Here is a 23,871-nt window from a genome sequence, read left to right as displayed (position 1 = left end):
AATTAAAATTAAACAATTGGAAAAACATTCAGCAACTAATTAGGTTAATTGACAACAGGTCAGTAAGATAATTGGGTATAAATAGTGTATCTTATAAAAGGCGGAGTCTCTTAAAAGTAAAGATGGGGCAGAGGTTCAGCAATCTGTGAAAGACTGTATCTACAAATTGTGGAACAATGGATAAATATCATTAACAGTAAATAATATTATCCAAACTTTCAAAGAATCTGGAGAAATCTCTGTGCACACAGGGCAACCGTGAAAATCGGTATTGTATGCCCGTGATCTCCGGGCCCTCAGACGGCACTACATTTAAAACATTTATAATTCTGTAATTAAAATCACTGCATTGGCTCAATAACACCTCCAGAATTCTTTGTTTGTGAACACGGTTTGCCAAGTCATCCATAAATGCTGGTTAAATCTCTATCATGCAAAGAAGAAGGCATGTGTGAACATGAGCCAGAAAACACCACGATCTCCGGACTAAAGAGGAGCGGGACCATCTGGCTTGTTATCAGTTCTCAGTTCAAAAAGCCGCATCTCTCTTGCTACAGGGGTGCATTAGTGTCTGTGGAATTGGCAGCTTGCTCATTTGGAAAGGCTCCATCAATGCTGAACGGTATATACAGGTTTTAGAGCAACAAATGCTTCCAGTCAGAAAAAGTATTTTTTAGGGAAGGCCTTAAATATTTGAGCAAGACAATGCTAACTGCCTACTGGATCTATTACAATAGCATGACTTCATAGTAGAAGAGTCCGAGTGCTGAACTGGCCTGCCTGCAGTCTAGACCTTTCACCATTTGAAAACATCATGAAACAAAAAACCAACAAATGACACCCAGAACTGTTGAGCAGATAGAATCCTGTATCAGACACATATGGGACAACATTCCTCTCCCAAAACTTCAGCAACTGGTCTCCTTAGTTCCCAGATATATACAGAGTAGATGTGATGCCACACAGTGGTAAACATGGCCCTGTCCCAACTTTTTTGAGACCTGATGCAGCCATCAAATTTAAACTTACCATATTTTTGCCTTGAAATGGTCAATATTTTCAATTGAAACATCTTATATGGTTTTTGTTTTATTGCAAATCATTGCATTGTGTTTTTATTTACATTTTGCACATTGGCCCAACTTTTTTTGGAATTGGAATTGTACATACAAATTATGAACAGAACACAATAATGCCTATAATATTTTATTCAAATTGTATTAAAATCATTAAATAAACTACTTCTGGATATTGTTTCCCAATCCGACTGAGCTACTGCACTTTTGCACCACTGCACTGATCCTCGTACATTTTCTATTAATGAACACTTGCATGTAAGTCACACTTTAAGTCACTCATTCTTTCATGTTTGTCTTCCATGTTTGTATTTGTTTTCCTTGCTAACATGATTTAACTGATTTAAATGTTTTTTTCGTCAAGTTGTTTTGTGTTTTATTTATTTGTCCTTATGGCTATACACTAGCACATAAAAATCAAGTGCAATCAACCTATTAAATGAGTGTCTAGTTTATACCTAAAAATCAATTCTTGTTATTTTTAATTGTAGAAAAAAAAAAAAATTCCTTTGTAAATACTTTATTTGATTGGTTCTTATTTTCTACATTTCCATTTATCTTCCAGATCAGTTTGTAGTTGCATTTGTTGCAACTTGATGTTGATGTAGTGTCACCGTCACTAAAACACTTACAGTGAAGACTGCTGGAATGTTAGAATCTTAGTACATTCCTTATTACTGTTTTGTTCCTTAGCTGCTTAAACATAATATAATCTCTTAATTTGTTTTGTTTATTTATTTTATAAAATCAACATTACAGAATATCACTGTAAATGTATATATAAATTATGGGATTGCCATTCAAGCCACGTTCAAGTTAACAATACATAAACTTTTTCTTTTTTCTGATATGTTGCACTAGTACTCTAACAAATATTACCACTGTAAATTCCACTTGGCGTCTCTACATATTTTTAGTCTGTGGATACATGAACCATAGTGTTGTATAAGAGCAAAATCATGTTTTATAAATCGTGCTTGGTCGGCACATACAGTATACTTAATATGACAAAAGTATAGCGACACTTGTTTTCCATTCTGATGTGGTTCTTTCCCAAAATGTTACCACAAAGTTGGAGGCACAGCATTTTATCGGCTGTCTTTGGACGCAGTAGCATTACATTTTCCCTTTACTTGAACTAGGAGACCTAAACCAATGTCTCTGAGCAATGAGCCAATTTCATGAAGATTTACTTCACATGGGTTAGAGTTCCTTTCTAGAGTTTCTTCATCTTAAGTGGCCTGCCTATAGAGCTCTCACCTCAACCCTATTGAACACCTTTGGGATGAACTGGAACACTGACTGCACCTCAGGCCTCCTCACCCTCACCTACACCAGTACCTGACTTTACTAACACAATATTTTTCATCCAGAACCCCAGTTTGAGAACCACAGCTTCAAGGGGGACTTCCGAACAATTTGTGTTTGTTTTAATTGTGTACTTTATTATCTGTTATACTTTCCAAAAAACGTTGAAATTTGTCAGCGCCCATTTTACTTTTTCAAAAGTGAACAAGTCGGCAATTTCTGCCATTTTTATGTACCGACATTTTAAAAAAAGGTTGTAAGCTGTCAATGATTTCACCTCATTAAAAAGCGCAGTTTACCTACGCATACGGAAATATTGAAAACAAGCAGCAACACGGTGTTACATAATAAAAGCACACACATTTTAATGAATGAAAAGGGTGGAGTTTTCAGTAAACATTTTGTCGGTGGCACTACTTACATTCAGATTACTGCAATGATCAATTATAACCATCAAATCCCAGAGACGCACAAAAAGCAACCGAAGCACATTTGATAGTTAGCGAACATTTAAGAGCTCTTGCAGCACTTAAAAAAAATTAAAAATTAAGAAATAGAAGAAAGAAAGTAAAATCGATACAACAGAGACACTGCATTGTTCACAATACATGTTCAGGAGTATAGCTTAGGAAAATAGAGGGTTTACAACAGGACCGTTTGGAGGATCGGTCTCTGAGCCTTGACGGGGAAAATGACTAGCGATATGGAAAGCATGGAAAGTGCATTGGAACCATGCAAACACACCTCCACAGATTAACAGTTCACCTCCATCTGATACGCACACTGTTCAGTAAAGAAGCGCTTCAAGAAGACGAGGCTTGAATAGGGTTATTTAAAAAAAAAAAAAAAAAAAAAAAAAAAATGAGTGCTTTATAGCATCCACAGCAGCAGAAAAATACAGGATGAAGTTTGTCCCTGTTCACACAACCCCCCAAAACAAACTCAAACGATTTACCGATAGAAGTGTGAACATACGACATATTAAGTTACTTCTAATAGCTTCACTAAAGAGTACGACTCGATCATAATATCGATCAAAAAGTCTATGACATTGGTACCGATGCTTGGGTGATGCTGGCAAGCAATTAGTGAGTAGTAACCCTATCTAGTATCTAGCAATTTGTTCTCAGAAATTAAAGTAATAAGACCACTTAAAATATATATTTCCAAAAATTTTACAATTACATCAACAATATTAACAAAAAAAAGTCAGAGGTACAATCTTTTCTGCTCGCAGTTGCGTTGCCTCTCAACTCTCGGGCTCATCAAACTGCAATGTGTTAGGCAGCCCTTGTTTTTTAGCTTTAACAATGAGATCATAAATACAGGAATTTGAAAGAAAGTGTTGGGTTTTTACTTTTATGCTCATTGATAAAAAGATAAAAGGAGATAAAAAAAAAAAGAAGAAAATTTCGTTACTCTGTTTATGCCACGTTTAGGAAACCTTAGGAAAATAAATACCAAAAAAAAAAAAAGCACACAGTATTAGATGTAATATACACATGGAAGACAACGTATACAAGATCCACCTGTCCCCTAAATCAATACTGGCTCCTATTAGAACTGTTCTTTTTTTGTTTGTTTTTTTATTATTATCATTTTTAGCCAATTGCTAATTCGTATTTTTTAGCTTTCTATAAGTAATTCAAATTGGAGAAAAAAAAAAAGCATCCGATGAAGTCTGCCAAATGTCATTCTGCCTTTTTCCAACAGCAACTTCCCAAAAGACAAAAACAAAAAAAAAAAACCCACACAGATTAACTCTTTAACATATAAAAATACTATACCAAAATCAAAAAGAAATACAAATATATATTAGAATCTGTTAGGCATTTCTGTATAAAGAGACGGCTAAATGAGTTAGGTTACATCAGGAAACAAAAAAAAGTCAAAAAAATGCAATGCAATGTAAAAAAAAAAAAGCATTGAAATTAGGACACACACACGCACACACACACAAACAAAAACCAGCGTACTATTGATGTTTAGATATCAAATCGCAAGTCTTTCAAACATGCAAAAAATTTGCACAGGTAATGCTGCAGGCATCGAGAGGAGACCATTTGCTCCTGTTGAAGTTGAGGAAAAGGGGAACACAATGCATGCTGGGTGAATGGTGCCACCGGGGTGTGTAGTGTCCGAGGCGGTAATTGCACTCAGCTGTACAAATGCAGTGTCGTGCATTTGAAGACGAATAGAATCCTTGCGAAACAGACAGGGGGGGCTCTTTAAAAAAAAAAAAATAATAATAATAATAAAATAAAACACGCCTACGAGAATTTATTGATACGAACTAAAAAAGGCAACACATTCGTCTATACTGGGGTCTTAACAAATATTTACGTGATGATGGACACCACAATTGGAAGAAAAAAACCAACAAAAACACACTGTCACCTGCTTTATTTCAACAGGGACACAAATGACAGTGCAAGAAAACACGCTGACAGAAAAAAAAATACAAGGAAACCATCATCCCCGTCCAAGCAAGGACAAAGAGATCAAGGGCCCAAACCTTCACAAGACACCCTGTGGAAGATTCTGAATGTCGCTAAACCCTCTGTAAGTTGATGTGTGCTTTCAATACCGTCAATGGAATGCTAAGCACAAAAAAACGTAGCTAGCTTGTTCGTTATCCGTTATCTCTCGTCCTGTCCTTCGCATTAGCTACTCACTTGTTAGCCCAACGTGCCTGAAGCATCATATCTAATGCTGTACGTTCTCAGGTCCGGTACGGTCGATTAGTCAGTATACATTGTCTATAATATTGATTATGTCTTGTAGGTGTGTGTATAGGTTTAGAGGTACTTTATAGAAAAGTTCAGTGTTATTGACAGTGGCGGGACCGCGCGTCATCGGCGTTACCGAGACATTCGTTTAGCCCATGTGGTGCGTTTGCAGAAAAATAAAGCCTTGTTTTTTTTTTTTTCGTCCAATGCTCCTCTAGCACTCTATCTGAGAAAGCCAAGTCGGAAGCTCTTTGTTAGTTGCTCTGACTGTCTGAGGCCTGGACGAAGGATGGAAAACAGGAATCGAATGGAAATCGTGCGACACCTCATGCCTTCTCAGTCACGTTTTTTTTTTTTGTCGTTTCCTTGTGTTTCTGACAACGTTTCACAGATACAATATATTTTTTGTTTGTTTTCGTGATTGATGTTTTTTTTTTTTGGCTCTGTCGATACCCTTCGGGAGTTCACGGAGGGAGGGAAAAAAAAAAGTCCTCTATTTTTACAAATGTCGTTGTCCATAATATATAGTTTTATTATATATTTTTGTATACTCTCTGACTCGTGCCATCTCTTTCTCTCTCTCTCTCTCTCTTTCTTGCTTACTCTCTTTCTCTCTCTCTTTCTGCCTCCCTTCTCTGCACTACATGCAGCCCACGCAGCCGCACTTGATGCTCTTCTCCACCTCTTCGCTGAACGAGGTGCCATCGCTGCACTCGAACGTGTATTTGCGGCGTTTGGTCCTCTGGCTGGCGCAGCAGGCTCCAGGCTGGCATGCTCCGCTGCATTCCACCCACGAGAGCGTGCGCGTCGTCTGGCAGATCGCATAGCCGCGCTGCACTTGGTAGAAGTCCCGCACCGGCTCACCGCGACACTCTGATTCTACATGGAAACAGATACACATTTATGGCATTACAAGATTTGGTGGACACCTTCATCTGGAGGGACTTACAATGATCTCATTTATACAGCCTAGTTATAGAAGGTTAGGGGCCTTGCACAAGGGCCCAGCAGTGGCAGCTTATTGGTGCTACTATGATTAAAAAAGGAACATAATAGTCATAATAATTTATAGTACTTTACAGAGATGGGCAGTATTTATAATACATGTATTTCAAATATAAAATAGGATTTTGACATTTGTATGTAATAGGGTTGAAAAAATCATATTTTTGTATCAAAATAGTGTTTTGTATTTTTGTAGTTTTTACATACTGTAAAATACTTTGTAAGAAATGCGACCTCTGATTGGTTCCTACTCAGTATTTTGCCCAAACTTGTTGCGAATAGAACAGAAAATTGGTTCATATGGAAGAAGGTGATAAAGGTAAGAAACATGCAGCCTGCCAGCTTTCAAATAGGTGTCCAATGATTAATAAATAAATATTTGATTGCCAAATATTGTACCGTAATTGAAATAGATGTTTAGTAGGATCATTATTTTGCATACCACCGCATGAATGACCGCCGGACACATAATATATTATTATATTTATGATTAACAATCAAATTATTCATTAGTTAGAAACTAGTTGCAATGAATGCAGGTACCATCGGTTCTCTTCTGATGAATGACTTGTTTGTCACTGAGTCAGTGTTGCTGATGCAAAGTAGCCCTTCGTTACCAAACACCAAGTAACTAAATTAGAATACAATTATGATTCATTTGCAAACTGTTAAACATTAAACTGTTGGTAACTTAAAAACTAACCTTCATCTGGGAGATCACAGGGAAATATATGTGAATATTTGATCTGTTAACTGGTTGCATATGTCAGATTTATTGGGTGACTCGACCTGAGAAAAACTGTTGCTATCAAACAATGTTTACTTAATCAGCTGAGTCGGTGTCATAGTGAAGGAACAGATTAAATAGGCCAATTAATAGAAGGTTTGTAAAGAAATGTCATGAGTGTATCTCTACTTTAACTAAACTTCATGGTTCGTCCACCACTGCTTCCTATATATGGCATGGGGGAGCCAAATCAAAGATCAACACACTAGTTTGGAAATCTCTGGTATTGCATATGCCATCTGATAATTTACTATATATGTATATACTATAATAACGTTTTACCATATACGTAGCACACTAACAATCCAATAAGCAATATTCCACGTTTTTGCATCATGTAGCAGCTGTTAACAAGATTCAGCATTACTGGGATTCAATATTCCTCATGAACGTACTTGTTTTATTTCTCACCTTGATCACACAATTCTCCAGTGTATCCGTTCTCACAGTGGCAGTGCGCATCACCCGAGTCAGAAATCTGACACCGGCCGTGCTTGCACTGTAACCTTCTGCATGGGTTAAAGAGTTCTCCCTGCTGGTTACACAGAGCACCGCGGTAACCTTCCTGACATTCACAGCGGTAGGACTGCATGTCCAGCGGGATGCATTTTCCATGCACACACCTGCAGGGAGATACCAAGGGGACAATGTTAGGTAACATTCTAAATAACTTATTTTACCAGGAGAAATGTACCTAGTTTGTGTGACTTGTTTGAAGCCAGAGTTCGAGTACAGGGTCATGGTACTTTCCCTTTAAAGCCGAAGAATCTTATTTTCATAAGGTATTGTAAGCGGCAGACATTGTCCCAAAACATTGACATCTGGAAATCTGGACTCTGGTTTACATCTCTACTAGTTATGTATCGAGGCAATGATGGATGTAAGTGCAGGGTTTCAGTAACAACAGTAACAAAACACTTAAAGCAGAAGAAAGAAGACAAGCAGAACCTGGGGCATGTGCAACAACTGGCAACCACAAACATGTAAGACAAGAATATGACAATATACACTATATGGACAAAAGTGTTGGAACACCAGCCATATGTGGTCCTTTCCCAAACTTTTATCGCAAAGCTGAAGGCACACAATTGTACAGGGTTAGGGTTCTAGCATGAAATCTTCCCTTCACTTGAACTAGGAGACCCAAACCTGTTCCAGCATGACAATACTCCTGTGCACAAAGAAGGTATGCTTTGGGTTGTAGTGGAAGATCTTCTACTTTGGCCTCAACCCTATTGAACATCTTTGGGTTGAGTTGGAACGCTGACTGCACCCCAGGCCTCAATTATCTACATCAGTACCTGACTTTACTAACATCCTTGTTGGCTGAATGAGCACAAATCTCCATAAGCACACTCCGAAATCTAGTTGAACATCTTCCCAGAAGAGTGGAGGGAATTATAAGAGCAAATTGGGACTAAATTTGGAATGCAATGCTTAAAAAAGCAAAAACCATACTTATGACCAGGTGTCTGCACATTTTTGGCAATACAGTGTATGAGGTGCAATGTGTAATTTCATCTTTGTACTTTTGAATATTCCAAGAATAAGCACAGAACAATCTTTATAATTATAGCAGCAGTCTATGTTAGAACCTGTTAGTTAAATTAATTTAACCATAATATTGTTACCTCAGGATCAAATACATTTATGTGAAGTGGACTTACTTGTTGCCCTGGCATGGGTTAGCAATGGGTTGATCGCAGTGCTGGCCGCTCCAGCCTGGCTGACAATGGCAAACAGGACCAAGAGCAGCATCCGGTTGACAGATGCCATGCAGACAGTAGATCTTTCGACAAGGCTCACAGCCGGGCACTACACCAGGCTTCATTTGGGTCTTGGTGAAATCCTGCAGCTCGTTGTTGATATACAGGTTCTGGATGCAGCCATGGAAACTGGAACCGTTCTGAATGTGCCAAGCACGTGGAGCTATTGATGAGTGCACGTCAACGGGCATGCCTGGCATTCAGAAAGGAAGGAACAAGGGAAAAAGTTAAGAGCTGGGCGGAAAGGTAGCAAGGTGGAAAGATTACACAATTATTACATGAAAGATGGAGCGTGGCAAAGGGGGTGGGGGTTGGGGTGGGGTATTTTTGAAGAGCCGCCTTCCACATCTATGAGATCAGTAGAGAAGGATAATACGGGTATGAGTTCATTCCCTCTACAATCGCTATGTATTAGTAGACCCTCTGCAATCTGTACTGCAGGGTCCGATTTATTATCATATACATCCCAAATGTGCTCATTATACGTAGTTATACATAAAGAAGTGACTTATTTCAAATTGTACATTGAATTTCATTTTCCTACAAAGAACTGTAAGTAGAATTTACAGCATTGTGGTCATATAATCATGCTTTATAAACAGAACTATAATTTTGGATAGCATGCCTGTAACATTTATACAGTATACCAGTATACCAAGTGCCATAAGAATGCTATTAAAAAAATGTCAGACTTTAAAATACTAATCAGTATTACAGTTATAAGGTATTATAAACAATATATAAATGCTGGATTCATTGGAAGTTCTAATAGATAAAGTTTTTTTTTATTGTTTCTTGACTTTGAGTCTGAGGCCCAAATAATAAATACAGAACGTGATCGTGTGCTTTAAAGCCAGATTAGGTGATGTGGGACTCGGCATCTTTATCGTAGTACAAAATGAGGGGAATGCGCAAAGTCATTCCTGCAGCATGGGCAAGCAACAATAAACAGCAAAGCGCAAAACACAAGGAACGCAGAATAACACAGGAAGACACTCTTGAGATCTGAGATCAGTTTACCTCACGGTGGAATTACAGGGTTTCTGCGGAGTTCACAATTTTAGGCATTAAAACGTTACATTTGCGGTTCTTGGTCTTAGTAATTTTAACCAGATCTTAATTCTCTGATGTTCATCAACGCAACCTCTAATGCTCATTGAAATGCCCCTGCAGCACTTTAAAATGTTTTTGTTTGTTAGTTTTCGCCATTCCATATATAATTTGCTGTATTATGACTACAAATGAGACATGCAACATATTTTGTTATTGGTGCAAATCTCTATTGGATTGTACCACATAGATGGTACAACATTTTATTTATTAAAATTTTTTAGCAAAAAATATTTTAGGGTTCGGTTAAGGCTAACAGTTGCTTAGAACGTATTTATGTGTGTGTGTGTGTGTGTGTGTGTTTGATGTCATGATATAGGTCTTAAATTTAATTCTTAAAGTCTTTAAAAGGTCATAAATATTACTTGGTAAATCCTACAGAAACCGTGAATTAGCACCGACCCAGTGAGTATCAATACTTGGTACAATGCTAAGATCTCAAGAGTAGCCATGCAAGCGATGAATGGTTTCAAGCACAAACATTAAAACAAACACAAAAAATTATTTCATTCTTTTTTCCTTTTTTTGGGAAGAGTAGACTGTATCTGATAGGGACTTAAAATATAGTCTGAACCATAGTTGTCTACTAAGCAAGTTAAGGTTACGCATCTAATGACGCAAAACCGGTATTTTTTTTTTTAAGAGGGAAGTGGGCCGTAGCAAACACAGTCTAGGGAAATGGCAAAGGAGAGGGGGGTGTTTAGGGCAGGGATGATTAACAGTAGTGTTAATTGCGAGTGCCTGCAGTGGAGCGAGGTATCTGCGCTGGGCCCCTACCCCCCACATATAGCGGAGTGTCTCCATTGAGGGGCCTCACTGTTCCCACGCTGCCCATGGTGGTGGGCACGCCACCGTCGATTGATAGGTTCACCATCTGGTCAAAGGTCACCAATTCCACCGTGTGGAACTGACCATCGTTAATAGTCTCCGTGCTAGAGATGGAGAGCAAAACAGAGATAGAAAGAGGACAGAAGCAACATTAGAGCCTGGATATTTTTGGCTTTTCAGGTTACATAAGACAGCTTGACTCATAAGACTGATTCAGTCTGTGATTTTTTTTTTTTACACCTTTTTAGGAATCAGCTGTTGAATGAATCAGAATCTGAAACTCAAATCCAATTTTAAATCGGCTAGGAATAGATATTTACATGTCTGATCCTCAAATAAGTTGTTTTCACTGAATTATAAGTGGACCATTAAACTATGGATGATGCATGATGTACAGGAGGTATTACTTATATACAGATAAGACAGATTAAAGGAAAAAATGACAGCAGCAATTTGTTATAAGTTAAGCTCATACAATAGCAGCAAAAAAGGGCAAAAATGAAATATTACATATAAAATCACCATAGGATCTATAGGTGTGTTTTCTGACATACCTGTAAATTGCATGGCCAGGTTGACTGCCAGGGTCATAGCTGACCTTGACGTGTCCTTGGAAAAGTTCGACAGCAATGTGGTCATTGTCTCCGTTATACAGGAGGATGCCATTGTCCTCTGCAGTAGACACCTTGAGTAGACACAAACAATGAGGATGTGACAAAGCGGACTTTATAGGATTTATATTCGGTATTGACAATGTCTAATTTGCTAGCAATTATTCATTTTAACCCCCCTAAAACAAAAAACCCTTTCCTGATCAGGTTGTCCTATTATACCCCTGAGTTTGGCATGCTATTCATGGATGTTCATAACTCATAAGTCATGTTCATAAGCTTAACTGGTATTACAAGCTAGCTAAGAAGAGATAATCTCACAAAATGTTAGCGGACTAGAAGTCTTATCCGTATACGGTTATAATCCTGAAGTGATTTTTGTATGGATTGTAACTCATATTCAAATAGACGGCTAATACATGCTAGCTAGGATTGTAGTCATATTCCCAGATGTTTATAAGCCTATCGCTAGTACTATCTAGCTGTCTAACAATGAGTTAGTATTAACTAGCAGCAATTCTGAGAGGAATTGTCATAGGCTTTGCTGCGAATGCTAGTCAGTAGTAAACCATTGCTCTTTTAATGCAATTATTAACTACTTTGGCACACCGAGTCTTTGAGATTGTTTATTTGATCTATCCATATAATACTTATTGCATTTTGTGGTCACCATGAATCAGTGTTTATTACAAAATGCTGTGAAACAAAGTGCTGTGTGGAATCCATTACACACATGCAATCTACCTGAAGGGTAATGTTGGCCTGAGGCCAGTTCTTCAAGTCGCTCAGCAGCAGATATGAGTCCCGGTCTACAAAATTGACACTGACCAACTTCTCACAGCGTGGGCCACCGAAGCCGGGCAGACACTGACACAGTGCCCGGCCTGCTCGCTCCATGCATGGTGCATCATTTTGGCAGTCAGCCAACTGGCATGGGGAAAGTGGTGCAGGTGGCACCTCGCACAGCTGCCCACTGAAAAAAACCAATAAGATTTTTACGATATTATTTATAGTATATTTTGAAAGCTAAAATTCCCATCCAAAAATAGTACAGAATACCCAGATAAACTATTTGTAACATTATAGTGTGGAGTAGGAATGCACTGATTGCATTTGTTTTAGAAAGAGGACAGCATTGCTGATACTGAAATGATAGAAATCATAGAAAACATTTCAGAATTTAAATGGCATAAAACACTTGCAAGTTCATGCATTTAGACTTGCTAGGGGTTATTGCAAATAACATTTGTAGTGTATTTAATGCAGTGTGTGGGCTCACAATACACAACCAGCAGCATGGACTGAATATACACATTCATTATTCCAATTGCTCGAACAGAGAGAAATAATGAATACATAATTTGTGCACCTACTAAGTGAACATAGACGCATATGTGTTTGTGTAAAGAGTTTATATAATATGAAAACTGACCTGTAACCTCGAATGCAAGCACAGGAGTAACCGTTGATCTCATCCACGCACTCTGCGTTGTTCTGGCACTTGTGATCCTGACAGTCGTCATAGTTCACCCCGCAGTCATCTCCCACGTACCCAGGAGCACACACACACCTACCGAAAACACACAAAAAAATGGTTCTCAAATTAAAAAGCAATGCGAAAAAAATTCCTTCACATGGAAGATCGTCCTGTTAGAAATTCACATTTCTACTAAATTGCAAATGCGGGAAACGAAAGAAAACCAGAATATATCAGTGGAGAAAGAGTGCAGATAAATAGTTGTACTGCATGCTGTGTCACATTTACAATATATAGTATAATATAACTTTAATAGGAGTCTGCTTTGATATTCAGGGTTATTACTTAGGGCCAGCTGCTGTGATCAGGCAGGTCGATTGGTGCTTGCAGGGGCTGCGTTCAGGAGCACACACATCTTCCAGCTCTTCACACATCTCTCCTACACACACAAATATAGAAAAGTTATGGAGAGACCACACACTTACACAGGCCCTCAATCTGTTCCAACAGTCTGTTTCTAATATTTTTTATTGCATCACTTCTTTATTCATAAGCCAACATTTCCACATCTGCCATGACACAAAACCTTTTAAAAGATTTTTTTGGTTCTATTCCAAGTTTTGTCAGACCAGCAACATTTATTTAATCTAAATCTATGTATAAATCTACTTCTGATATCTCTGTACTTTGCTCCATTCAGTTGCAGTGATGGTTGTCCTTCTGGAAATTTGTCCCATCTCCATAAGGATCTCCAGAGCTCAGTCAGAGTGATCATTGGGTCCTTGGTCCCATTTCTTACTAAAGCCTTTTTTCCCCCTGTTTGCTGTTAGGCCCGGCGACCAGCTCTTGAAAGAGTTCTGGTTGTGCCACACTTCTTATGGAATTATGGAAGCCACTATGCTCTTGGGAATCTTCAGTGGAGCAGCAATTTTTGTAGCCTTCCCCAAGATCTGTGTCTTTCAACGATCCTTGTCCTTTGTCTCTGAGCTCTGCAGGCAGATACTTTGACCTCCTGACTTGATTTTGCTCTGATATGTATTGCCAGATGTGAGGGCTTCTATAGCGAAGTGTGCGCCCTTTCAAATCATGTCGAACCAATAAACTTTTTCAACAACAATCAAGAGAAATGTGGAGAAACTGATCAGGTGTTGATGCAAAGGGACTAATATATATATGTAGTAGCCCTTGAAGGCATCTGATCTAGACCAAAGAATTTAGGGATGTAAATTGGGTACCTGTATAAAAAGGTGCACACAAGCATGTGTAGTTGTTCACGCCGTCTTTGCAGGTTGCTCCGTTCTCGCAGTCGTTGTCCTCACAGTCATCAGTGTTGATTTCACATCTTTGGCCTTCGAATCCCAGGGGACATGAACAACTGAGGAGGGAAAACAGCTGATTGGTGATTTCAGCTACATTTAGGTTGTTTAATATAGATTTTTTGGAAACAATATGAGCTGCTAGACATGATACGAGTCATTTTTCTTTGCCATCGCAGATTTCGTTTTGCACTTTTACGTTTGTTGATGAATAGGATCCAAGTTAAAACCATTTTTTTTTTTATCCAGTTTAAATACTAAACACAACACAGTGTTTTATACCACAGCTCTGTTTAATTCTTGATTCTCAGAAGATGGTCAAAGAGAGATTTTGGCTGTGATTCATTTTCTTTAAAAGCATGTACTTTACATTGTTAAGGCAATTTTCATTATGTTCATGGAGAAATATTCTGTAAGGATGCGTTTATACTGCATTTCGGAAGGGGGTCTCCACCTAAGGTAAGTTTTCAGAGGAAAAGGTTTTGCAAATTCTTAGTAACATGACAAGCATGACGAGAAGCTGCTGGTTTGGGGAAACTGTTTATACACTGTATAGACAAAAGTATCGATACACAACTTTTCCAGCCATTTACCCAAACAGTTTCCACAAAGATGGATGTGCACAACTGTACAGGATGCCTTTGGACATGGTGGCATAAAATTTTCCCTTCAATCGAACTAGGAGACCCAAACCAGTTTCAGCATTACAGCTTGATGATCTTGAGTGGCCTGCTGTAGAGCTCTGAACTTAACCTGAACACTTCTGGGATGAATGGAAATGCTGACTGCACCCCAGGCCTCCTCATCTCACCTACATCAATAGCTGACTTCTCCATAAATCTAGTGGAACACCTTCCCAGAATAGTGGAGGTTATTATATCAGAACATGGGCACTAAACACGGAATGGGATGTTGTGAGCAGGTGTCCAAGCTATTATCAAGATAATTCATTTTCTGGATGTTTCACAACAATATATTTAATTATAAATTGATGGATTTTAAGTTATTGGACAAAAATCAATATAAACTCAAACAATTTATGGAATTATTTAAGGCATCACAAGACCTTCTTGTTTTCTTTTGTTGTTGTCGTTGTTTTTTTATGTATAATGTATAACACAAACACACATACACGAAGCTGTCTTCATCTTTAGTCAATTGGCACGTTCCACCATTGGCACACGGGTTACTGATGCATGCGTTGATACCCGTCTCGCAGTTCTTTCCCTGTATAAATACATAAATGAGCATTTTGGGGGCAAAAGTTATTAAATTAAGTGGATTACTCCAATAGATTAGGTATATAAGGTATTTTTCATGTAATTATATAATTTTTTATATACGTTTTTTTTAAATAAACGCAGAAAATAAACTACAGCCACATTATTTGTGCTTCTCACCTTGAAGCCTTCTACACACGTGCACTTATAGAGTTCTGTAGAATCCGTCTGGCATGTGCCATGGTTCATGCAGGGATTAGACAGGCACGGGTTACACTTAGCCACGATAGACGGATCAGCTTCACCTGCGAAACACAAACACGTAAACACACCCTTGATTCGTAGTAGTAACTTTTGAGATAACCTAAGATTCTTAATGCAATTTTGTTGCCTTTATCGTTAAAATACGGTGGATTGGGGATATACAAAGGTTTTCTATATAACATTCCACATCTCCAACACCAGAGGTCACCTGATTACTGATTAGTTATTAGGATGAACTCAATTCCAAGGTTAAAACCTTAAGACAAATCTGTCTCTTTAGGTGGTCTTTCATTTGATTTAATTCGTATAGTGCTTTTAACAATGGCCATTGTCCCGAAGCAGCTTTACAGAAGTAAACACACAAAGAATATACATTTTACATTTATAAATCAGTCCATACGTTTATCCAATAGTTTATCAAAAATAATGATTAAGCTAAAGTTAAAACATTGTCTCATAGATTAAGGTGTGGTTGATGCATACCGAGGCACTCAAACTTCTTGGCTGGTGTGGTGAGGAGGAGTTTTCCCTCCATCTCTGGTGGCCCGGTGCAGCGAGCAATACCCGGCTCCTTATAGCCCGTCTTTACCCAGTCTGAGAGCCAACGCAAGCGGCAGTCGCAGTACAGCGGGTTTGCACCAATGGCCCTATAAAAAAAATTCATAAAGACATTTTATACTTAAAATGACTTCCAGATGGATCTAACACAAAGACATTCTCTACGTACTCAACCAAGGCCTGTGTGTGATTTTTTAATTTTTTTTTTTATTATCACATATTCCATCCATCAAGAGTTAAATAGTGTAGATAAATACAAATACAAAGTTAAATACAAATTAAATGCATGCACTTTTATAGGTTTCAGTAGATGGCGCTGTAAGACTGTTCTTGATGCCGAATCAACTCAGCATTTAGTCTTGTGATGCACATCCTTTGTCTATTGTCAACTACTGCGTTTAAAAAATGTAAATGAAATGAAAAGGTATAATGTAATAAAACTAAAAATAGATTTAAAGAAAAATATGTATGGACTGGCTTGATATGAGCTAGTCATTTTCTACAACTCTATCTCAGATAGATAGATAGATAGATAGATAGATAGATAGATAGATAGATAGATAGATAGATAGATAGATAGATAGATAGATATTATACTATACTATTATTAATAGACATATGCATAATAATTAATCATAATCTTAATCGTAATACTAATAAAACCGGTTACAAAGGCACAAACTTTGGCCGTGTGAACATCCATACAGATGTGCAGGGCCACACGCACACAGCTGGTGCAAACTACACTTTCAGACTGAACAAAAACGCATGCTAGCAGTGTGTGGGAGTTGTTTCAAGCAGGACACACTGCGGCCCGAGCTGTGTACAGAAGCCGCAGACCACAGAGCGCCGGCTGTGATCAACTGACAGTTTAAGTGCTCTCCGTGTGTGTGTGTTTCTGTAATCTGTACACTGTAGCAGAACTCACAAGTGAGAAAGAGACACAGCGTCACTGAAGATCCCTTCAGGAAACTCGGAGATGTCATTACCATGCAGGGACCTGAGAGAAGGGAAATGAAACACAATCACACTTACACTGTGCACTTTCACAAAAGCCAGACCTTCTCCTGATTAGCATTCACCGTTAGCACGATTAGCTCACACTTTTATATACACACTATTATATATTTATAATACACATTATATATAAAGCATATGGATATAATTGATATGCTGTAAATATAACGAGTATTATAAATATGTAATGCATATATTATGTATATACTGTATGATAAACACACACACACACACACACACACACACACACACACACACACACACACATTTTAACCCTCTTTTTTGTTTAGCCTGGTTTGTGTCACATTGGATTCTGAGCCTATAATGAGGATTTACACTTGGGACTATTCAGTGTTGCCAATCTGCCAGTACATTTCTGGGAGGTGTAAGGAAAGAGATGATTTTGACCTTCTTGAAATGTCTTCTGAATTTTAAATACACTACTCAAAGAAGTTTGATATAATTAAAGAATATCATTGGCTTTTGACCTCCCACTCCCATATTGTCAGCTCCTATCATCAGAACCGTAGGTTCATTTTTTACATCGCAGTACATAGTATACAATCCAATGTAGAGTAGATAGACATAATCTCCTGCACATTATCCTGTTTCACTATTACAAATCAAAAGTGATTTTCTTTCCTTGTTATCTTTAAAAGTTGCTCTTGAACGTGGAAAATGTGAAAGCCACTTCTTGGGCCTTGATATTTTAACTGAGTTTACATTTTATGGATTGAATAATGCAAGAAAATTGCTTTTTCCCACTAGCTTTTTATCGTGATAATCCAGATTTTGTTTCTGTTATTTTTCCCAGTGGTCAAATCAAGTCTACTTACTGTAAGCCCTGAATGAACCCACAGCCTTCGTCCATTCTTGCAAGTTTGTTTTTCTTTTCTCTCTGTTACTTTTTCGACACCTGTCGCTGGTGCCATGGCGGAAGTCAACACTATATTTTGGCGCTGCGGTATTGGCAGCAGGCTTGTATGGAATTCAGTGGTGCTGGGTGTTGTGTTACGATGGATGGACCGCACTCGTCTGGCTGGAGTGTGAGTGAATGCGAGGGTGAGGGTGAGAGCGAGAGTTCCTCATCTCTCAGCAGGGCGTTTAGGTGACGAGACGATAGAGGGCTTAATGGTTGTAAAACAATATAGAGATCGTAATCCATCAGGTCATTAAAATATGCAGTTAAAAAGACCCATGACATGACTCTCATTGGCTGGGACTCATTCCATTCTGTCTCTCTTTTTATTTCACCGCCTCACATCGACGTCCTATTTTTTTCTCTGGACCCGTGCGAGACCAATTAACAGCCTGTTAATAACAAATTAAAACCACATTCAAGCCAGATCCAAGAAGCTTGCAGGCCTGCACCATTATTTCTCTCTCTCTCTCTCTCTCTCTCTCTCTCTCTCTCTCTCTCTCTCTCTCCCCAAGCCCAATAAAAAACAAGTTAAAGGTGACGCTTTATGATCACTTTAGCACCTAGGTGCTGTTTTTGTGACAGTCTTTCATGCCTGGTGCCTTTGAACCCGTGAGCTCTTTCGAGTCTGAAAGCGAACTGTTAAACAGCTACGTCGCGACGCGTTATTCAAGCAAAACGACAGGAATATAAAAAAGAGTGGCAATTCATATTTTATGGAAAGTCTTTGAAGAATCAGACTGGCAATAAAGAGATCAAAAGTTTTGCTGTGACTGTGATTGCTTCTGCTCGAGCAATACGGAGATTGAGACAATAGGGTGGTCCAGACTAAAGCGACTGTGGGGGGGTGGTAGGTGCAGTTTTAAGAGGACTTCGTAGGGATACGTTGCAAATGAGGCCGACGTTAAAGAACAGCAGACACAGGGCACGTACCGATGCAGATTTATAAACATCAAAGAAACCGGGGCATGGCAGAAAGAGACCGTATTTGCTAATGATCATCGGATTTTGGCAACATTTAGCCGTTAAAGAGCGGGGGGATGTTCGAGGCTTTGTCGCGGGCAGTAAAAACGCATGTCTGGAGGGCCACATGTCACGAGTCTGCTGCTAACACAACCTCCCCCCTGTTCCCATCACACGCTCACACACAAGCATCAGGAGCAGAGATATAAAGATTCTGGAAAACATGCCCCTCTAGCCACACACACACACACACACACACACACACACACACACACACACAGTTCCATCTGTCAAAGTGCCCTCACTTTTTCCCAGTCTGCACACACAGATGGCTTTTTGCTTTTCCCCCTCCTGAATGAAAAGAGTCTTCAAAACACGATTTGGCAACATTCTCTGCTTAGTTTCCGCTCTTTAATTCGCAGGTCAGATTGAAGTGCATATAAGATCATATGCAAGCCACCTTCTGAAGGTGGAACTCATGCCCCTGGCAGGCCAAAAAAAGGTAAAAGTGGGCCATGGCTGATTTGTAGCCCCCTGGCACCATGTCAAACACTTCAGTAGGAACACTGATCTTGGATCAGCTCCTGTCAGGCAGTTCCCATGTAGGCTATGAAAGGAAAGAAAAGAGCCCACATCTGCATTTTGACTCGCAGAAAACAAACTGTGCTGTTAAAACATCTGTTCTGGTTCTGACACCTTTCTGATTCTGAAAGGTCAAGAGAAATTGTAACACTTATAACAGGCTACAATATAGATTTTGGCCTCGATATACATTTTTACTCAAGTAACACCTATTATTAATAAATAGGCTATTTAGAAAAGGAAATCGTTTTTTTTTTTTTAAATGTTGAATACATTGTCCTTCATTTCATATGAAATATAATATATTTAATATGATATATATTTTGTTGAGATTTTTTTGGACTGAACCAGCCTGAAATCACACTGTACTCTCTATTCCATTAAAAATACAAAAAAAAGTATATTTTAAGGATATTGCATATGCTTCAGGGAAGTGGTTCTTGAAGTAGGATTTGAGGAGCCCTGAGGTCCGTAAAACATAACTCACATTCACAGATTTATTACATGTATTAATAAGTTGTTATAGCTTTTAACTTATTTGACTGGACCCTAGAATTGAATGGATTTACAACTCATAAGGAATTAATATCATTTATATAATGTGTATATTGTAATGTCAATGTCGACTTCGAGTCTTTAGGAATAAAACACCTCTAATGACCCTAATAAATACTCTACATGGACAGAAATATTGGGACACCTGACTTTTCCAGCCATATCTGGTTCTTTCTCAAACTATTACCACAAATTTGGAGGCACACAATTGCATAAGATATTTTTGGATGTCTTTCCATTCACTTGTACTAGAAGACCCAAACCTGTTCTAGCATCGCAATGCTCCTGTGCACATAGCATATGATTTTGCATGGTTTGTGTACTGCTGTAGAAGCTCTGACCTCAACCCTATTGAACACCTTTGGAATAAATGTGGAGGCTAACAGCACCCCGGGTCTCTTCACCTCACCTACATCAGTACCTGCCTTTTCTACCACCCTTGTGGGATGAATGAGCACAAATCTCCACAAACACACTCCAAAATCTAGTAGAACATCTTTCCAGAAGAGTGAAGGTTAATAAAACAGTAGAAAATGGGCACTACATGAATTATAGTAGTAATTCTTGGCTTAAAAATGGATTAGGGAACATTCTGCAGGTAGTCATTGATTCCTGGGGGATTTATACAGAACTGCGTATGCACAACCTTACTTTTCATTTCCATAATAGCTTTTAAACGAGCACAGTATATAGTGGCCAGGGTATGAATTGGCCCGAAAACTAAGAAAAAGTGTTAAAATAATGTGCTGCTTATTATTATTATTAATATGATCATGCATTATCAACTTATTTTTGCTGATTTGCATTAAAACAGATTACTAATTAATATTCAAATTAGATGTAGATTAGAATTAGATGTAAAATTTCTCAACAGTAATCACCTAGGTTGAGAAATGTTTCATAATAAATTGATAATAATGATACGCTTTGGGGTTTTATCAGGACTTCTGTATGCTAGCGAGGTTGCATGGAATCTGGCTTGAAGCTGAAGGTGATCCTTCACAGCTAAAATGTGTGTTTGTGTTAAAAAAAAGAAAATAGACCTACAGCAGACGGAGAGAGCGAAGTCCTGCGAAAGCAAGAGTTGGAATGCATCGAAGTGCGTTGTAACTCAGGATCCTGTATAGATAGGAGGGGACAGGGTCAGATCAAGCTTTGGATTTGCAATACTTCAAGGTATTACCTTACTCATTTAAAAGTAGATACGAAATAATCGTTGTGTTTTTTGCACTATTTTCTCATGAATGCCAAATACATACAAGGTGGTAAGCTGGCTCATGTTGGCGAAGGAGGAGTTCGTCAAAGCGTTAATTCTGTTGTTGCTCAGGTCACTGAGAAGAAAACAAAACAAAAAACTGACCATTCATTTCAAACATCATCATGCTTCGTAGATCATTTCTGTTTATACTAAAATGAAGAAAGGAATGAAAGCGAAGGAGGAATCGTAGCATGCGAAACACTTACACCAGCTGCAGATACTTGAAGGTGGCAAGCTCTTTTGGCACGGCGCTAAACTGGTTGCCGTCCAGGTACCTGCAGAGAGAGGCAAGTCACGGTTAAACGCTACTTCTCTTCCCATATCGTCAGCGAGAAAATATCTCTCTCTCTCTTCCAGAACAAAAGACTCTCAGAGAGCCTGTCACCCGCAGTGTGTTATAATAGGCCGCCTTTTTTGGCAACTGCTGCTTAGCCTACGCTGAAGAGGAACAGTAGGGGTGTGTATTAATAATGATAATGACATTAATAACAACTTTATTTACATATGACATTTTGTTTATCACAAAGTCAGTTGAGTACTGAAATAATTGAATATATATATGAAAAAGGGAGTTGGGAGGTAATGGGAGATAATATATAATATAATGGGAGATAATATATATATATGTGTGTGTGTGTGTGTGTGTGTGTGTGTGTGTGTGTGTGTGTGTGTGTGTGTGTGTGTGTGTGTGTGTGTGTGTTGACCCCCTGACCATAATATTTGCTTGTCCTTTTTTAACAACCCATTCCAGATATAGTCTCTATTTGCTGTTCAATCAGGCATTGGCATTTATCAGATTTTGTGTCTCTAGTTCAAGTAAAGCAAAAAGATTTAATGCTCCCACATCCAAAGACATTCTTTTCAATTGTGTGACTCCAACTTTGAAGAAGTACTTTGGAAAAGTCAGGTGCCACAGTACTTTTGCTGATAGAGTGTACGCAAAAAATTCGCTATTAAAAAAAAAAAACGGATAAAAAAATGTAAGATTTGTATACGTGTGCTAGAATTGTATATGCCTGAATGATTGATGACGGTATGCTTTCAAGTTCGCTTGTTTGTGCATGTGTGTGGAATGTGTCATTCCTTACTCACTCACTCACTCAATCACTCAATTACACACACACATACACACACACACACACACACACACACACACACACACACACACACACACAAAAGGCATTTAGGATCCTGTGCCCCATTGTGACCTCCTGCTGCCCCGTATGTATTTTATACTCCAGAACACAATAGAGGTTACTGGGGTGTGTCACTTGGTGCAGAGGCGGGGTTCAGTGAAATCAATGGAACCGGTCACATACTATTGTCTATGACAAAAAGCATTTGAAAAATGAGCAGGACGGGGTGTAGAGTTTTCTGTTTTGGCTAATGACTGTGGTTAAGGTGTAGAAAGATGAAAACAGGACACACCTGGAACGTACGCACTTACTGTCAGTTAAAGCACCTGCATTTGGAAATGACAGGATGGTTTGGAAAAGAGTGCTACACAGTGTTTGGGCCAAACGAGGGGGAAAGCAGACTGACAAGTACTCCAAGTCTCCAAGTTTCCATCATTCCTACTTATCATCATGTAATTTTTGCCTTTGTATCATTTTTTTTTTTTTGCCCTGGAGTTGCATATTGCTTTCCCAATTTGCCTGCAGTTCTTTGGCCCTGAGCACCTTAATGACATCAGCCCGAGTTCCACAAGCTCCTGGGAGCCACACTCTGAGGAATGCGGCTATTTATTTTCTCTTGGCCTCGTGTTTATAGCAAAACCAGTTGCCTCAGGCCTCAGAAGTAGAGGAAATGCAGAAAAGAAACATGCACTTTGAAAAATTCACAATGAAAGCGGGCGTATCGGATATCGTCATATTTAGCCATTCATGTGCAAAAATGTCTTTCTAGCTACATTTCAGTCCTATATGAGATTTAGCTGGCTTAGTCAAGCACAGAAAAAAATGATCATATGTTTGCAATTAAGTTTCTTGTTAAAAAATAATGCAGAAAAATGAATATTGTGCTTCTCTTTGACTTACAGTTCAGTAACATTACGAGGGATGCCCTTAGGGAGGGAATGAAGGTGCTTGTTGCTACAGCGGACAACTGTCTCCAGGCAAGTACACTCGCTTGGGCACTGTGGGCGTGGCAAACAGCTGGCATCATCTTGGCCTGCGTTAGGAGACACGGAGTGGTCAGTAAATACAAAGAATCGCAGACATGGAGGTGTAAAAATGTACACACACAATAAGGTGTTCAGTTTAGGTTGTAACATGATTAAAACTATTAACTTGAATGTGCATATTTTGCATATATATATATATAAACTCCAATTCCAAGTTTTTGTGTCAAATGTAAATAAAAACAAATGTAGTGATTTGCAAGTCTCCTAAAACCATATTTTATGAACACAGAACACAGAAAACATATCAAATGTTTAAACTGAGAAAATGTACCATTTTAAGGAAAGAAATAAGGTAATTTTGAATTTAATAGCTGTAAAACAAAATCTGGAAAATGTAAGT

At 38.5% G+C, this 23,871-nt stretch overlaps 1 protein-coding gene across 4 annotated transcripts in view; it reads right to left on the bottom strand.

Annotated features, from left to right (window-relative positions):
* Positions 1–3,226: 3,226 nt before the first annotated feature.
* slit1a (slit homolog 1a (Drosophila)) overlaps positions 3,227–23,871 on the bottom strand; it is a 91,572-nt gene continuing 70,927 nt past the window's right edge. For 2 of the 4 annotated variants that reach the window (XM_046843236.1, XM_046843237.1), the window contains 17 exons: positions 23,386–23,518; positions 21,556–21,624; positions 21,351–21,422; positions 21,139–21,210; positions 16,984–17,055; positions 15,981–16,144; positions 15,414–15,538; positions 15,146–15,240; positions 13,933–14,072; positions 13,043–13,136; positions 12,653–12,790; positions 11,965–12,193; positions 11,164–11,294; positions 10,523–10,713; positions 8,573–8,864; positions 7,317–7,528; positions 3,227–5,992 (listed from right to left, as the gene is read on the bottom strand). In XM_046843236.1, coding sequence (XP_046699192.1) covers positions 5,754–5,992; positions 7,317–7,528; positions 8,573–8,864; positions 10,523–10,713; positions 11,164–11,294; positions 11,965–12,193; positions 12,653–12,790; positions 13,043–13,136; positions 13,933–14,072; positions 15,146–15,240; positions 15,414–15,538; positions 15,981–16,144; positions 16,984–17,055; positions 21,139–21,210; positions 21,351–21,422; positions 21,556–21,624; positions 23,386–23,518 — 2,468 coding nt within the window. In that variant the 3' untranslated portion in view covers positions 3,227–5,753. The remainder of the gene's footprint in view (positions 5,993–7,316; positions 7,529–8,572; positions 8,865–10,522; positions 10,714–11,163; positions 11,295–11,964; positions 12,194–12,652; positions 12,791–13,042; positions 13,137–13,932; positions 14,073–15,145; positions 15,241–15,413; positions 15,539–15,980; positions 16,145–16,983; positions 17,056–21,138; positions 21,211–21,350; positions 21,423–21,555; positions 21,625–23,385; positions 23,519–23,871) is intronic. The other 2 variants (XM_046843238.1, XM_046843239.1) reach the window with 1 other exon arrangement.

The sequence above is a fragment of the Silurus meridionalis genome, chromosome 28 (assembly GCF_014805685.1).
Source record: "Silurus meridionalis isolate SWU-2019-XX chromosome 28, ASM1480568v1, whole genome shotgun sequence".
Lineage (NCBI taxonomy): Eukaryota > Metazoa > Chordata > Actinopteri > Siluriformes > Siluridae > Silurus > Silurus meridionalis.
The sequence above is the reverse complement of the archived record's forward strand: the minus strand, read 5'-3'. Positions and strand labels throughout refer to the sequence as shown.